Source organism: Ahaetulla prasina, chromosome 2 (assembly GCF_028640845.1).
Source record: "Ahaetulla prasina isolate Xishuangbanna chromosome 2, ASM2864084v1, whole genome shotgun sequence".
NCBI classification, from domain to species: Eukaryota; Metazoa; Chordata; class Lepidosauria; order Squamata; family Colubridae; genus Ahaetulla; species Ahaetulla prasina.
In genome coordinates this window covers 79,675,416-79,692,679 of record NC_080540.1, presented here as the reverse complement: position 1 = coordinate 79,692,679, position 17,264 = coordinate 79,675,416, and the positions used below count along the sequence as shown (strand labels likewise).

The following is a 17,264-nucleotide window of genomic DNA, read 5'->3' as shown; positions in this document are numbered from 1 at the left end:
TCTTATATGATTGAGTGCATAACTTATAAGAGTTGGAGCCTGTGGTTTAAACTGGTTTGGTCTCTTGACTGCTATTATTTTACTTTGTGTTCCTATATTGCTTAAGCCTGCTGTACGCCGCCAGAACTGTATTGTGGAATGGATGGCTATATACGTTGAATATTTTACTTGTTTCATTTCATTAGATTTCACAAAATAGATACAGGAGGGCAGCAGACTTCACTATTATTCTCCACCACTTAAAAAACCCATCTAATTTGAACCGTAGGTATTTCCCTTGCATCTTAATAATATTTCAAACTCCAAATATAGTTCCACAGAGGCTGCATAGGTGTAGCAAAGGGGCATTTATCATACTCATTTTAATTTTTGATATACACACATATACACCTGAAGATAACAAAGCTTAATCTTCATAAAATAAGACACAGAGGAAGTGTTTTTTGTTCAAACCCTTTAGAACAGGGGTGTCAAACTCAAGGCCCATGGGCCACATGCGGCCCACGGGGTGCTTAGATCTGGCCCATGGGGTCACTCTGGAATCAGCGAAGGACCAACCTGTGGTTGCCAGCAAAAATGGGCTCCCAAGCTCTGTTTTCAGTGGCAGAGCACTCAGGTCACCACAGGCAGACCCCGACACAAGTGACCTCGAGCTGGCCATGCCCACCCTAGCCATGCCCACCTCGCCCCCCCACAAGGTCAAACACAACCCTGATGCGGCCCTCAATGAAATCGAGTTTGACACCCCTACTTTAGAATGATATATTTTTTACTACACTAAAATGTTAATGCTGTTTTGTTGTGTTTTGGGAGTGTTCTATTACTTCATTCTTTGAAAGTGATTGAAAGAACTTTGGCCGAGTAGCATAAATATTTATACATTATACACAAACCTAAATTAAATAAATTTAATTAAGTCCAAGCATTTTTAATAGAACATGTCTATATAAATGTAACATTGAAAACATGATCTTACCGAAACATCTATTTTAATAACATTGTTGAGATATCCCAGGAGCTTGTGAGCTTTCATCAGATCTACAGCTGGCTTATCCTGTAAGGGCTGATATCCCTCCACTGGATATGTAAGGAATTATTAAGAAATATGCTGGAAAGCAATTTACTTCTTTGAGCCAAAGTTTTTAAATACCTGGGACAGAAAAGAGGCAAGAGCAGCCCTTGATTTTCTGGGAGAGGAACAAAGTCCATAGAGAGCAATAATGCCTTACAAGTGTGACTGCATCATGCAGTGGGCAAGGGAGAGATTTCCTGCAGGACGTTTTTTTTCTGGATTCTTTTTGGATACTTGCTATTCTTATTTTTTTAATTGCCAAGTCTATTTTAGGTGCACATTATAGTGTTTGTATTTTCCCACCTTACTCGTTCCCCGGATGGTCATGACCCTCAGAGTTTGGGTCTTCGGCTGATGCTTTGCAATGCCCGGTCCGTGGTTAATAAGGCTCCCCTGATTTGTGATCTTATTCAGAGGGAGTCCGCGGACTTTATGGGCATTACGGAGACCTGGTTGGGCACAGAAGGGGGTGTACCCCTGGTTGAACTGTGCCCTCCGGGTTTCTGGGCATTTCATCAGCCGAGGGCCCAAGGTAGGGGTGGGGGGGTGGCGGTTGTGATTAAAGAAAGTCTGGAGCCGAGGGAATCCACTGTTCCTCAGATAGCTGGTTGTGAATCCCTCCTTGTGAAGTGGGGCCATCGGAATCAGATGGGACTGTTGATCACGTAGCTGGCTCCTTGCTGCGTGACTACAGCCCTACCTGAGCTACTAGAGGTGCTTGCTGGCGTGGCGATTGAGATTCCCAGACTTATGGTCTTGGGGGATTTCAACTTGCCATTGGCCGGCTTGTCATCAACAGTGGTTCAGGAGTTCCAGGCCTCCATGACGGCCTTGGACCTGATTCAAGTAACTGATGGCCCTACACACAGTGGGGGAGGCGCGCTAGACTTGATTTTTATCTCTGGTCAGTGGGTTAATGATCTGGTTTTAGGAGATATAGTGAAGGAACCGGTGTCATGGTCAGATCATTTTCTTCTTCGCCTAGACTTTCAGACCGCCGCCAACCACCGCAGGGAGACGGAACCAATGCGTTGGTTCCATCCCAGGTGCCTGATGGACCCGGAGAGGTTCCTGACGGAGCTTGGGCCGTTTCCTGAGGATCTTACCCACGGCACGACTGAAGAACTGGTTGCGGCCTGGGAACGGGCCGCGGCTGGGGCTTTGGACCGTGTCGTGCCTTTGCGGCCTCTGACCCGGCGTAGATCTCAATTGGCACCCTGGTTCTCCGAGGAGCTGAGAGAGATGAAACGCCGGAGAAGACGCCTAGAGAGCACCTGGAGGTCCAGCCGTTCCGAGGCTGATCGGACACTAGTGAGGTCTTTTACTAAGACCTACCTAGTGGCAATGAAGGAGGCGAAACGTTCTTACGTTTCCACCCTCATTGCATCGGCAGATAACCGCCCGGCCACCTTGTTTCGGGTGACCCGTTCCCTCCTTCATCAAGAGGGATGGGATGACCCCTTACAGGGACGAGCTGAGGAGTTTAACGGTTATCTATACGATAAAATCGTTCAGCTTCGGGATAGTTTGGACCAAGACTGCGGTGATCCAACCGGGATGACAGAGACACGTCTTGCTGATGTTATTTTGGATGAGTTTGATTCTGTGGCTCTCGAGGACGTGGACAGGTTGCTGGGGAGGTTGCATGCAACTACATGTTTACTGGACCCGTGTCCTTTCTGGTTAGTGCTGGCTGCTCAGGAAGTGACACAAGGCTGGCTCCAGGGGATTATAAATGCTTCTTTGGTGGAAGGGGTTTTCCCCGCCACCTTGAAAGAGGCGGTGGTGAGACCCCTCCTCAAGAAGCCTTCCCTGGACCCAGCTACTTTGGTAAATTATCGTCCAGTCTCCAACCTTCGCTTTGTGGCGAAGGTTGTAGAGAGTGTGGTTGCATGGCAGCTCCCCCAGCACCTGGAGGAAACTGTCTATCTAGACCCGTTCCAGTCCAGCTTCCGACCCGGTTATAGCACGGAGACGGCTTTGGTCGCATTGGTGGATGACCTCTGGAGGGCCAGGGACAGGGGTTGCTCCTCTGCCTTGGTCATATTAGACCTCTCAGCGGCTTTTGATACCATCGATCATGGTATCCTGCTGCGCCGGTTGGAGGGATTGGGGGTGGGGGGCACCGTTTATCGGTGGTTCTCCTCCTATCTCTCTGACCGGTTGCAGACGGTGTTGATGGGGGGGCAGAGGTCGTCCTCGAGGTGCCTCACTTGTGGGGTGCCTCAGGGGTCGATTCTCTCGCCTACCCTGTTCAACATCTATATGAAGCCACTGGGTGAGGTCATCAGTGGTTTCGGGGTGAGTTATCACCTGTACGCTGATGATACTCAGCTGTACCTTTCCACCCCGGACCACCCCAACGAAGCGGTAGAAGTGCTGTCCCGGTGCCTGGAAGCTGTACGGGTCTGGATGGGGAGAAACAGACTCAAGCTCAATCCCTCCAAGACAGAGTGGCTGTGGATGCCGGCACCCCGGTACAGTCAGCTGCATCCGCAGCTGACTGTTGGGGGCGAGTTAGTGGCCCCAAAGGAGGTGGTTCGCAACTTGGGCGTCCTCCTGGATGGACGAATGTCCTTTGATGAACATCTGGCGGCCGTCTCCAGGAGGGCCTTTTACCAAGTTCGCTTGGTCCGCCAGTTGCGTCCCTTCCTTGACCGGGATGCCTTATGCACGGTCACTCACGCTCTGGTTACATCTAGGTTGGATTACTGCAATGCTCTCTACATGGGGCTGCCCTTGAGGTGCACCCGGAGGCTACAGTTAGTCCAGAATGCGGCTGCGTGAGTGGTAACGGGAGCCGCTCATGGCTCCCACGTAACACTACTCCGTAGCCTGCACTGGCTTCCTGTGGTTTTCCGGGTGCGCTTCAAGATTTTGGTTACCACCTTTAAAGCGCTCCATGGCTTAGGACCCGGGTACTTACGAGACCGTCTGCTGTTACCTTATGCCTCCCACCGACCCGTACGCTCTCACAGAGAGGGTCTCCTCAGGGTGCCGTCCGCCAAACAGTGTTGGCTGGCGGCCCCCAGGAGTAGGGCCTTCTCTGTGGGGGCACCGACGCTCTGGAACGAACTTCCCCCTGGCTTATGTCAAGTGCCTGATCTTCGGACCTTCCGTCGTGAGCTAAAAACACACCTATTTATTCAAGCGGGACTGGCATAATAGTGTTAAATTTTAATTCGGGGTTTTATTAATATTTCTAAAATTTTAAAACTAAATTTTAATTATCAGCCTTTTTGTAATTTGCTAGGTTTTAAATGTTTTAATTTGTATATATTCCTGTGTTTTATCTTGGCTGTACACCACCCTGAGTCCTTCGGGAGAAGGGCGGTATAAAAATTTAATAAAATAAATAAATAAATAAATAAATGGTTGGAAGTGAAAACATATAGGATTAATTTTACCATTATCATTACTAGTCTCTGTTCTTTTCTTAAAACTCCACATGGGGGTGGGGGGGGGAAATCTGGCACAGCATCTTAATCAAAAGCACAAGATGAAATCCCCTGTCCAAATTTCAGTTTAAGTACGAGCTGTTCCTCAATTAAAAAAACAAACCTTATATGGTTATTCTTCAGTTTTACTGAGTAACAAAAGTAAAATACGTTCAAGATGACTAAGAAAGTATTTTTTCTAGTATTATAACTGTAAGATTCAATGGATCACTGAAAAGCTAATGGTAACATCAATAAGGAAAAATGTTGACATTTCTCAGGAAGAAGTTTTCCACTGTTTGGTTAAAACTTTTTAAAAGGATATCGGAGTGGACGGCTGCCAAAGTTAAAGGCAACAGATTCCTTGAATGACAGACTGATGGCAGGGAAATAGGCCATGCCAGAGCCTCTTGAAATATTATCAAAAGCTGTCCCCAGAGACACACCATTCCTGAAGGGAGAAAAATTAAAGTATTTTTTAAGGGTTCATACAATTTATCATAAAGGATTTATATAGCAGCCACAAGAAAAATGCAGAAATATTTAAAGCCATGTAGCTTCTCCTCCCCCATTGGAAACAAATAATATAGAACAGAGTCTAAAACCTAAGGGCAGAATTTACTCACCCATTGCTATGACCCACACCTAGATTTTATCTGCAAAGGTAAATTCTTGCCAGAGCCCTAAGATTGTATTTGGTCTCAGAATGCCACTAAGTGATTCAGGCCTATGTATTTTCTCTGCAGAAGTTTATGTGTCAGAAGAACAAGCCATTCTATAACACTGGTCATAAAAGTAGTCACTTGGCAAAACAGTTGGCAAAACAGCCATTTAGACGATTGATAATTTTTAGTTTTCTCAGTATTAGCAAGTTGGGGTTTTGCATTAAGGGAATCTATGTTATTTTTAGTTGCTGCATCAAGTATATCAGATTTCCTAAGAGCTGTACAGTGGCATATGTGCATGTATGTAATGGAAGGCAGAACTATCATCAGATTATACTGCTAAGATTAGACCAAGTAACTAAATTTGCTTGCTTTCTACTTCTTTTTTCTATTAAATCCAAAAGATCATGGGTCAAAAGCCTTGCCTTTCAATCTTATATAACTTTTATAAAAAGTTTAAGCATTTTTTTTTCCTACGGCAAAGTTTAAGAACTAAATGGGTTTGTGCCTCTCAGCAAAGCTAAAGGCTCCTGTTTTGCATCTTAAAATCTGCCCCTGAAAACGAACATTCAGGCCAAAATGTTTAGCTCACTAACTTAAATGACATCACCAGTTATGTCTCCTATATATCCAGAGGCCAAATAAAGCCATTTTTTTAAAAAAAAGTATGATTCCTGATTACTAAATATTACTTATCACTGCTCTTCACACATAGTATTCCAGTGAACATTTTGCTATATAGCTAGTTTTCTGTAGATTTTAAATGATACCATACTATAGATAAAGTACATATAGAAGATGTGACATTGAAATGTTGTTAGACTGCTATATCAAGTGATATCCAGGAGATTTCGAACGCAATACTTACAAACAGAAAGAAATGTTTCCCTCATCAAGGTTTATTAAACAGCTGACAATGTCTCCTGCTGCCCAAGACTGGAAGAAGAAAAGGGTTTTTCTGAAAACATGTAAACAGCATTCTCTCAAGGTTATTTTCAAATTTATCAAACATGTATGCCTCCTTGATTACATTATCTTTCTGCTTCATATCTCATTCCATAACCCAATCGTCTTTCCTCTCCAGTCTAAGAAATATAATATACTATAGCCTTCTGTTCTGCAATATGGAATGAAGACAGCTACATATTCAGACTCAACTACTACTTCCCAAATAAAATAATTAGGGACACTTACTTTCCCATAGTTAGTTGTAGTAACATTCCACTTGCGCACTCGATTCCCATCGTAAGCATATGAATCTGGTGTGTCCCCAACTCCTTCCTTTGTAAGAACCAAGAACAAACTTCAACTAAAATTAGTTGGATTACTATCCCATTTTGTACAGTACTTTTTCAATAATGTCTTGTCAGTATCTCGCTACAAGAGGTAAGATATTTAAAATATGTTTTAGGTTTAACTTAGTATTTCCCTTTTGTTTACAAGCATAAAATGTACAAAACAAGAGTAGAAAGGTTAGCTTAAGGCTGGAATATTCCATCACTTGTCATTTAATGTTTTTTAAATATTTTGTCACAATGATGCTTCTTTTTCCATAAATTATTGTCAATGTCATATGAAAAAATAGTACGAAATACAAGAATTACAGATCTCAAAATTGGGTAAATGCCCACACATAGATTTCTCAATACTGCCCCAGACTCTGAAATACAACAAGTGATTATTTAATAATATTTAGAAAAAGTGGTAATACTGGGTATGCAATGCTGTAACATTACCTCTTGATTGAACCGACAATTAAGAGTGCACCAGCCAATCTGCATGAGACCTTGGGATGAAATCAGTACCTCATAGATCCATTTACCTAAAAGGGAATGTAAGTGAAATGCAGCAAAGTTCCATTTACGTGGTTTAAATTGCAATTACTTGTCAAGTATTACAAACACTTAAAAGAATTCTAAAGGTTCATCAGCCAAAGGAATTCAAAAGGATAAATCCATTTTCCCCCCAAAATCCCTTGCTTTTATAAGCATTATTTATTAGCGGTACAATAAAAATAATTACTTCATTGTCAAACATTTCTTGCAAAATAGCTATCTGTAACATAAAAATTCAAGCCAGAGATTAATTGGAGAATAAATCCTCATTTTAATTTGTTTGCTACATCTGTTTTCCAACTTGAACCAGTATCTTTCCAAGGTTGCTCTACTTTAATCTTACCTTTATATACACAGGTAGTAGCTCTAATAGAACCAAAGTTACTATGCCCAATCACCTAATACAAGAAACAAAGAAAAGGCATTGTCACAAGGCTTTCATTGTCTTTTATTTCAGGAGAAAGAAAATTAAAATCTTGTGTTACTTCCAAAGACCCAAATCTCAAACTACTAGTGAATTCTCTCCTCCAGAATCAGGAGATGTGTAAGTAAGATGTAAGAGTAATGAGGTTATCTATGACCACATAATACCTTGCTAATCACATGTTTTTCCAAATAAATACCTAGTGATAATGTGAGAAAGCTACTCCTGCAGATGACACAGCATGTATTAGACTACAATCAAACCACATAGTTATATAAACAGGTTAAGAATCAGTGTGAACTAATAGCCTAAAAGCACATCAGAAAGGACAAGTGCATACAAGTGCATATAGATGGTTCAGATGTGATTCTAACAACCAACAGCAAAACCAAAAGTAATAAATGACTTTTATAAAGAAAGAATGATAATGTCCTCTGTTTTCAGGGCAGCTTAGCTGATTGGTAATGTACGTGGTGCATGACTACATTGATTGATAGGCTCAGCAGAGAGGTGGATTTGCTTCTTCTTCCCCAACTAAGAAACTGAATCGAATGAGCAACGTGAGTGACAAGAAAACTCTCAAGTAAAACCTCCAAGTACCTAAAAAAGATTATCAACCGCACACAAACAGTAGAAACTAATGGGAAAGTGTAGTTTAAGTGGATAGCAATAAAGAATATCTCCCTGTCTCCAGTTATTGTGACCACCCAAGCATTTAGGCAGAGTAGGTGAATTCCAGCTGCCTTCAATTAAATATTGTCATGCTGTGGGACTGGGGAAACATATATTCTCTGTCACATCCCATGCCCATTGGAATAGCATCCCCACCAAGAGACAAATTGCTCCCACTCTCCAAGTGTTTCAGAACTCCCTTAAGACTAAGCTTTCCTCCCAGGCTTGCTTGAGGTCCATGTGTTAATGGAGCCCCTGTTGCGGTTTTTACAGTTATTATTATTTTGTGCAAGCAATTATGTTTTTATGTTTTTTACTGTGTTTTAATTATGTATTGGATATTTTGCAAACTGCCCAGTCTTGTGGACTTAACAAATCTAATAAATAATAATAATAATAAATTAAATAAATTTATTTACTTATTAAATTTATATACTACCAATCCACTATCCAAAGTGACTCGAATAAATAAGCAAATCTAAACAAATAACAATAAAAACTCAATGAATATGAAAGCCAACAACTGCTAAAGAACTGGCAACTATGACTTCACATTGTTGTGAACAATATGCAGTCGATATACAATTAAACAGGATATACACAATACAAATATTTCACCACCAGAAAAAAGAGCTCTATTTAATTGTCATGCCTTTGAACTTGTTAATTATGACTTTAAGACTATCTAAATTTAAATGAATGTAATTTTTTTAATTAAAGAATTAATACATAGTATCTTATTTTTATTACTATAACTACGCTAAGGAAATGGAAAGGAAACATGCAAAGTAAATATTTCAGTAAAGGAATAACAGGGAATACCATAAAATAGACGATAGATATGGAACATTTTCTGGAAGAATAATACTGGAACCAATTGATTATACAGATTTATTTCAGCTGCCTTGTGTTTTTTTCCTGCCCAATGGATTAGACTTTCTGATCAGTGTTTGGCAGCTACCTCTGCCAATTTATGTACCTAAGCTACAAGTATATTAAGAATATAATACAACTTGATTATATCTGCAGCAAGCAAAACTTTATGAATGTGAGAGTATAACAGTAATAGAGAGCAAAAAAAGAGACTATTTTAAATTAGAATAGAAATCTACAGTTATAGCTTTTTTGCTACATAGGATCTCAAATTAATGTTAACCCATATCAATGCTGACAAATAGTTTACCTATGAAAGGAAGAACAGAAGGTTTTTTTTCCTACATCTACAACGAATATTATCAAATTAAATCACACTCACTCCAAGTAGATCATCATCAACGAGCAGGAGCCCTTCAAACCCACTAGTATGATCTAGCACTACAGTTGAAGGGCCGAGTCTGCCATCTACAGTTTGATCTGAAACAAAATTGCAGGAAGCATAATGAGAAAAGTGTGGAAATCAACAAGAAATCCAACAGGCGATATATATGCAATTTTCTAGCAGAAATGAATTTTAGAAAGGAAGCGATATAGTTAATAACCATATTTTAACATGTATTTTAACATATATTTTAATAGAAATAACAATAAAACTATCAGTGAAAGTTTTGCATTACTCAAAAAAGGATGTACAATGTTCAACATAAGTTTTGCAAAGATGAACATTGTAACTATGATTATTCTTATCACCTGCTGCTGAATCTGAGAATATTTCTAAAGAGTGCTTCTTTATCTTTAGTTGACATTTACTACCATGTTTCATAAACTCCAAAAGACGGATAAGCTAAAATCAGAATTTATGACAATCAATCCTGAAGTGAACCTGGCTGAAGCCATCTTGGAGGCTTCAGGGTTGCCACACAGCAGCGGGAGGGGGGAAATAGTTAACAGGGGGTTTTGTAGCCAAAACAATGAAGTTTTCCTGTGGGAACCAAGGACATCCGCACAGGTGGATGGCCAGAGAAGCAAGTAACCCAGCAACCAGCCAGCCTCTGGATTGGACTGCATAACCAGTGACTTGGGGGGGGAAAGGGAAAACTTTTACTTTTAATTAAGTGAAAGCAATGGGAGTCTGTGTTTGTGCCATTATGATGTATCCAATAAACTGTTCTTTGAGGAATGTGAGTATCTCAGAGTTTGTTTTCTATGGGTGCATACTTGGAACCCGGACAATGACATGCTATTAAGAGTACACAAAGCTGCCGTACGGGGCTTACTGCTACCATTAAATACAATTGCCACTGCCTGATGGTGGTTCTCCTAAAGCTGAACTTTGTTTTCCACTCATTACAAAGTTATTTAGACAATATGTAAATATCCAGACTATGTTTAATTACTGAAACCATTTAGCAAACTCAAGGAAAATTGTAAAAGTTGATATTTATAAAATACTAGAAATGCTTATTTTTTATAAAAACTATGTTATGTTTATTTTTATAAATGTCTAAAAGGAAGACTTTACAGTCTATGAAAAAATATGCAGAACAATTTAACATTTCCAATGCTACAAATACCTTTGAATTAAATACAAATCTACTAAAGCAAATCTTCAGCATAAGCTGCTTCAAATGTTTTTATTCAGTTCAAAACCAACCCGTTTCCCATTGGACACGTGTTAAAACGATTCACAGCTACATTGTAGATCACTGTGCATCAGTTCTCCATGTATCAGGAGTTCTCAAGCTTTATAATAAATGATAAATGAATGTGTGCCAACTAACAATTTCATTGGGATCTGGGCAAGAAAAATAGTACCTCTTTTAATCATTGTATTTTGTCCTACATATCAACTAAAGCAATGATAAAATGAAAGCATTTTAATGGGAATAAGGGAAAAACCCAATCCCCCAGATATAAATTAAACCATGCTCTTCTGGGGAAAGACGTAATTTCACATAATTCCTGAAATCTGGGTTTTATAAGACAGCCACTCTTATTCACCAAGGCTGTTCTCTTCCTTGAAATCGGTTTCTCTTAAGGTGCTCTGAAAACGCTGTAGCTTGCAAAATTATGGAGGGTGTAATTTTTTTCCCAGCCCACCATACAAGATAACAGTCATAGCCCATCTTCTTTTTCTCCTGCAGCCTTATTGCAATCCATAAGAATATCTGTAGCTCAGGGATGAACTGCGGACTTCTCAGTGCTCTCTAAGCTAGGTTGTTGGCTTGCAGATATTTTATTGCTCAACTAGGTAAGTTAAACAGTGCCTTGATGAAGTTACCTAGTTGTGTTATAAAATGTCTTCAAGGAAGCAACCAAGCTCAGGAAGCATTAAGAATTCTATTGTTGTTTATTGCATGTAAATCCCTTTCCATACTCTTTCAATGTCTTCCTTATGACAGCCTCTTATTCCCTGCTGTGTGAAGATCAAGTCAGATGGTCAACTTTGCACAGAAGCTTCTCTACCTTCCAGACACAATGACTTTTCCCTCATAGCATGTTGAAAAGGAAGAATAATAGTACTCCAGTTTACTATAGATTATCTGAAATTTTGCTGTTGTTTGCATTCAACAAGTTTTCTTACTATTTTAAAATTTTAAATCTAATTTTTAACTATCAGCCTTTATAATTTGCTTTGTTTTAATTGTTATCTTAATTGTATATACTTTGTTTTTTACCCTTGGCTGTACACCGCCCTGAGTCCTTCGGGAGAAGGGCGGTATAAAAATTTAAAACTATAAAAATTTAATAAATAAAAAATAAAAAAAAATAAAAAACATATTTTGTACTAACTAGTGAGACATCCCGTTAATTCTTGTGACCCACATTTTGAGAAATGCTGCCATATAGGATCAAAAGAAGACAAAGTTCATTTTTTCTAAGATGCTATTCTATGTCACCTTAACATAGTAACCAAACAGATACCTACCTTGACCATCTTCTGAGCTGGCATTTTCTGTTAATAATTGCTCTATATGTTCTTGTAGATTTTGAAATGATAGGTGCTTCCTAGGAATAAAAAGAACTATTTTTAGGGGTCCTGTATGATTTTCTATGAGAGCCAGTTTACTGTTTTGGTTAAGGCATTAAGCCAGAAACCAGGAGACTGTGAGTTCTAGTCAGCCTCAGGCGTGAAAGCCAGGTAAATGATCTTGGGTCAGTCACTTTCTGGAGGTAGGAGAAAGGAGGCAATAGCAAATTACTTCTGAAAAACCTTGGCAACAAAATCGCAGGGACATGACTGAACAGAAGAAAAAGTGACTTTCTGTGAAGAGATTTCTATAAATTACAGATCAGATTTCCTAAATTATTTCAACATTATCCTTGGCTAAGTAGCAATATAATAGAGCTACAGTCATGTTAAAAAAGTAAATTCTTCCTATGTAAAGGTTGTTTTTTTTTAAAGATATATGGGCATATAAATATTTTATTTTCAAAGAATATATAAAGAAAATTTAATTGAACAAAATATAAAAATTGTCAGTGAAAATCAATTACTCAACAAAAATGAGTATGCCATTTCTTTCAATGCATAAAGTAAGGACATTCTTTGCTCTAATACCTGCTATCACTCTCTATGGTAGAAACAACCTGACACTGACTGGGAAGTACTTTTTTCCCACTCCTCCATGCAGATTTTTTCTTGCTGTGGATGTTTGGGGAAATTTTTGCATGTACAGCCCCTTTCAAATCATTCCACAGCATCTGGATAGGATTTTGATCCAGGCTTTGACTTGGCAATTCCAGCACTTTTAATTTCCTTGGTATGTTAACTGAAATACTTCGGGTCATTGTCACATTGAAAGGTCCACTTTCAGTTCATCTTCAATCTTCTAACAAATGATCTCACATTATCCTAAACACCTTCTTGCACAATGAAGAATTTAGGATGATGGTAAGCTGCCTAGACTATGATTCAGCAAAACAGCCCCAAACCATAACATTTCCACAACCATGCTTTACAACTGTTATTCAGGTCTTCTGTGAAATGTTTTCTATGATTTTGGCCAAACATGTCTTCTGGTACTTTGACCAAATAACTCTTATCTTTACCTCGACTGTCCAGAATACATTGCCCCAAAAATCCTGGTTTTTGCCTAGGTGTTTATAAGCAAACTTTAGTCTTGCCCTGAATTTTGTACAATGTTATACATATTCAATATGCCAATGGCAAGATGATTTCCAACTTCCCACTGAACTCATAATAAGTGAAGCCCATTTAATTGTAACCTAGCAAGCTAAATGGAATCCATGAGTTACGTAATGTGCCACATCTCTCTAATATAGTTTTGCACTTGGGAGGAAAAAAATGTTTGCCAGAATATTTGTAGAATGACAGCAACTGATAAGTTCATATCATAGGGGGTTGAGGAAATAAGGGTCTCAACGGGTTGGAATCATTTTTTAAAAATAAATTACTATAAGCCTATTTAATAATATTAAAAGTTTTATACAGCTTCAGTTTCAAAATAGTGGGAAATATGCTTTCAAAAAGCATCTTTTTTTCTATCCAAATTATCTCTACGACCTTAATAAACTGATCAAAGAAATTTAACAGCGAAAATTCTCTAATTCAAAATAAAAAATATTGAAATGGAATGCTTAAAGAATAAACAGTCTGGGTAAGCTGCAGCAAAGCAACAAGAAACCACTCCAGTCCTCCTCCTGTAACCTCCCCTGATCAAAAGTAAAACGGGATGAAAGTTATTTTTAACACTAGCTACTCAGTTGTGAGTTCAGTTGCTAAGTATAATTTGACCCTAACAGATCTTTAAATAAAAATGTACAACATGCATTTGTCCCAAGACATATTCACATGAAACTCTAGCAGCACTAGTACTGTGCTGAACTTGCATGTACTATCTAGGGCCAAAATAAAAGAGGAATTATCATGTAATTATATTTGAATGTAACATATAAAGTATGAAATGAAAAAGCTTTTCTTAAGACCTTATGAACATCTTATTGGCCTCATCAGAAATCTATATATAGGTCAAGAAACCATAGTACAGACAGAACATATTCAAACAGACTGGCTTCAGTTTGGTAAAGGAATGAAACAAGACCATATGATGAAAATGTATTAAGGGGAAGAAGATGATAGCTTTATAATTGGAGGATGAAACAATAACATACATTACACTAATGACACTATCTGAAAGTTGAAAATGCAAAGAATCTGCAAACTTTAGTAATAAAAGGAGCTGAATGAAAAAATGTAATCAAGATTAAATATAAAGACCACCAAACTAATGACAACAGTACAGCAATCAACCAACCAACCTTAGAATGGACAATGCTCATAATGAAATGGAAGAATGTTTCTAGGGTCAACCATCAACAGTAGAGAACAAGCAACAAGAAATACGCAGCAGAGCAGCACTTGGTAGAGCAGCCATGAAAACCTTGAAAAATATATTCAGATGCTGTGATTTGTTTATGCCTACAAATACCTGTAACCCTGTAATAAATTAAAGATGGACTCTAATGAAGCAAAATAGGAAAAGAATTGATATTTTTGAACTTTGGTGTTGGAGAAGGCTCCTGAGAATACAGAGGACAGCCTAGGAAACAAGCCAATGGCTTATCAAAGAAATAAATCCAGAGTTCTTACACTCAAGGCACAAATGACCAGGTTCAAATTATTCTGTTTTGGACACATTATGAAGACTCCGCTCAAATGCTAGGAACAGGTAGAAGAAAAGATAAGAGACAACCAGTAGCCAAGTGGATGGACTCAATTAGAATGGTGATGAATTCATACTGAAAAACCTGAAACTGATCTTTTATGAAATTTAGTGGATACTGATTTTCATATTACAAAAGTCTCAAGAACTATAAATGTTAGCAGTTACTATTTAACATTTATAAAGCATACACACTTTTCTGAATGTTGCATAGATATTAAAAGATACACAATTTATGGCATTATTGGCAATGTGTAAATAACATACAACCAAATTTACAGAAATATTAAGGTACTGTAGAAACAAGAGGATTTTGTTGCCTCTCACACACCTTTTCAAAATGGGGAGGAAGTCCTATACAAATATTATAGATCTGCTTTATATAATGTCAGTACTGAACTCTTTCTAAAGGTTTACTCATCAGTCACATCCAAATTGTATGATTTGCTTGGTATTTAATAAATTAAGAAGCTACTACCTGCATGCAGCAGAAGGTTGAGTTCCATCAGCACTGGGAAAAATACGATGAAGATAATCATTCAGGAGCTTGCTGTTCACTATTCCTATGACAAGTAGTAAAATCCAAGTCAGATAATATCTCAAAGATACTAAATGTTACTTTCAAAGATGTGACAAATAAATAAATTCTAGTTGAATTTATTTCTTCTTTACAATTTAAAACAGAGTATAATACAGTATTCCTGCATGACTTCCAATTTCAGACAAACCAGGATACAGCAGAATGATCTGCCTAACTCTAACTGCTGCATCAAATAATCTCACATTCATTCAATAAGTCTTGCTCATAAATGTCTAAAACTATTTCTAAGTAAAGACTCACTTAATTAAAACTAGAGTCTCTTCTATATTTATGTGAATGAAGAATTAAGAAGCATATTTTCTTCCAGACTGAAAACAAATTCTATCTATGCTCTTTGACAAGGAATTTATTGATTGATTTTTGACATTTTTGAATCACCCATTGCCCTCGGTAACATCTTCCCTGTTTCCCCAAAAAGAAGACCCAATCGGAAAATAAGCCCTGGCATGATTTTTCAGGATGTTCATAGTTTAAGCCCTACCCCAAAAATAAGCCCCAGTTAAGATTGTCAACCAGATAGATGCATTCAGTGCCATATTTCTCCAAAAATAAGACCTAACTGGAAAATAAGCCCTAATGCATTTTTGGCGTAAAAAATAATATAAGACCGAGTCTTATTTCTGGTTATTGTACTCCTAGATGGTTTACAATAAAATGTTAAAATGTAAAAACAGTATATAAAAAGTAAAAATTTAGAAAGTTTACAATTAAAAGGACACAAGGATTAAATCTGTTACAAATTAGTTAAAAAGGCAAAGGGTCCTCTCACAGGACCAACCAGCCCCATGGCTGCATGCTCCTTTGAGCTGCCCACAAGAGGCTGCAGAGTTTATTTTAACTCCTTTGCAGAAGGACAGGAGAGTGGGGGGCCTGTCTCCCTAAAGTGGGGGGAGGAGATTCCAGAAGGCAGGGGCAAGGGCAGAGAAGGCTCTCTTCCTAGACTCCACCTGCTGGAATTCTTTAACTGATAGGGTCTGCAACATACCTTCCTTACCTGATGGGGTAGGATAGGTTGATATAACAGGACAGAAACAGTTCTGTAGGTAGCCTGGCCCCATGCCACATAGGGCTTTATAGGTCACAACCAAGTAATGTACCATTATATTTAATAGCCAACTAATGAGACCACATTTACTCAACTTGGAAAGTAAACTATATGAATCAATATGCTTTCTGAAACTTCCTCTTCTTAATGAGTAGTTAAAAAATAGATGTCTTTTTTGTACCTGATTACTTTTTCTGCAAGGTGGGATTTTTTTTTCCTACTAAAGATTTATAATTTTAGCTGACCTTCCAAACAGATCTCAAATAAAATATATATCTTGACCTTTATATAATTGACTTAGAACCAAGAGAAACCTACAAGCTTCTCCCCAGAATCCACAATATTGCTCCTACCTGCAACTTTGGACTTTTCAGACTCAGTGCTTAACCTGTAATTCTTCCGAGGAAATGCTGTGCCAGAACTTCTTGATGTCATAGTTCAGGACAGTATTAATGTCACTAACTTCGAAGATAAAACAGGAAATAAATTAGAAATTGTAACATTTGTAGGAAAACTGCTATCAAAGATTTTAATGCTCCAAACAAAACTACTGAGTATAACATAAAGAAAAATGTATTTCTGTATTTTATTTTTAGCGTCATTGTTTCAAATAACAATTTCTTGCCTGCAGGAACACATGAAAATCCGCTTCTAAGAATTTGCTATAAAAATGAAAAAAACAAAACAAAACCCAAAAGTAATATTTTTTAAAACAGTTTTGGAGCATCTAGACTGAAATAGAATTAATACTAAATAAGAATTGGTAGTTAGGATGGAAAAATAAACACATAACTTAAGTTATGTGTTAACTTAAGTTAACAACCATCAAGTTAACAACCATCAAGTGTGTTGTAAATGTTGTACCTTGATGAACGTATCTTTTCTTTTATGTACACTGAGAGCATATGCACCAAGACAAATTCCTTGTGTGTCCAATCACACTTGGCCAA

General features: G+C 38.2%; 1 protein-coding gene across 1 annotated transcript in view; it reads right to left on the bottom strand.

Moving 5' to 3' along the window:
• The window catches only part of RNF123 (ring finger protein 123), a 102,749-nt gene that overhangs the window by 81,619 nt on the left and 3,866 nt on the right, over positions 1-17,264 (bottom strand). The window contains exons 2-11 of the mRNA XM_058172706.1: positions 16,668-16,776; positions 15,147-15,231; positions 11,911-11,990; positions 9,361-9,458; positions 7,353-7,407; positions 6,911-6,996; positions 6,369-6,455; positions 6,043-6,110; positions 4,835-4,960; positions 977-1,085 (exon numbers count right to left, since the gene is read on the bottom strand). Of these exons, the coding sequence (XP_058028689.1) occupies positions 977-1,085; positions 4,835-4,960; positions 6,043-6,110; positions 6,369-6,455; positions 6,911-6,996; positions 7,353-7,407; positions 9,361-9,458; positions 11,911-11,990; positions 15,147-15,231; positions 16,668-16,749 (876 nt within the window). The 5' untranslated portion in view covers positions 16,750-16,776. The remainder of the gene's footprint in view (positions 1-976; positions 1,086-4,834; positions 4,961-6,042; positions 6,111-6,368; positions 6,456-6,910; positions 6,997-7,352; positions 7,408-9,360; positions 9,459-11,910; positions 11,991-15,146; positions 15,232-16,667; positions 16,777-17,264) is intronic.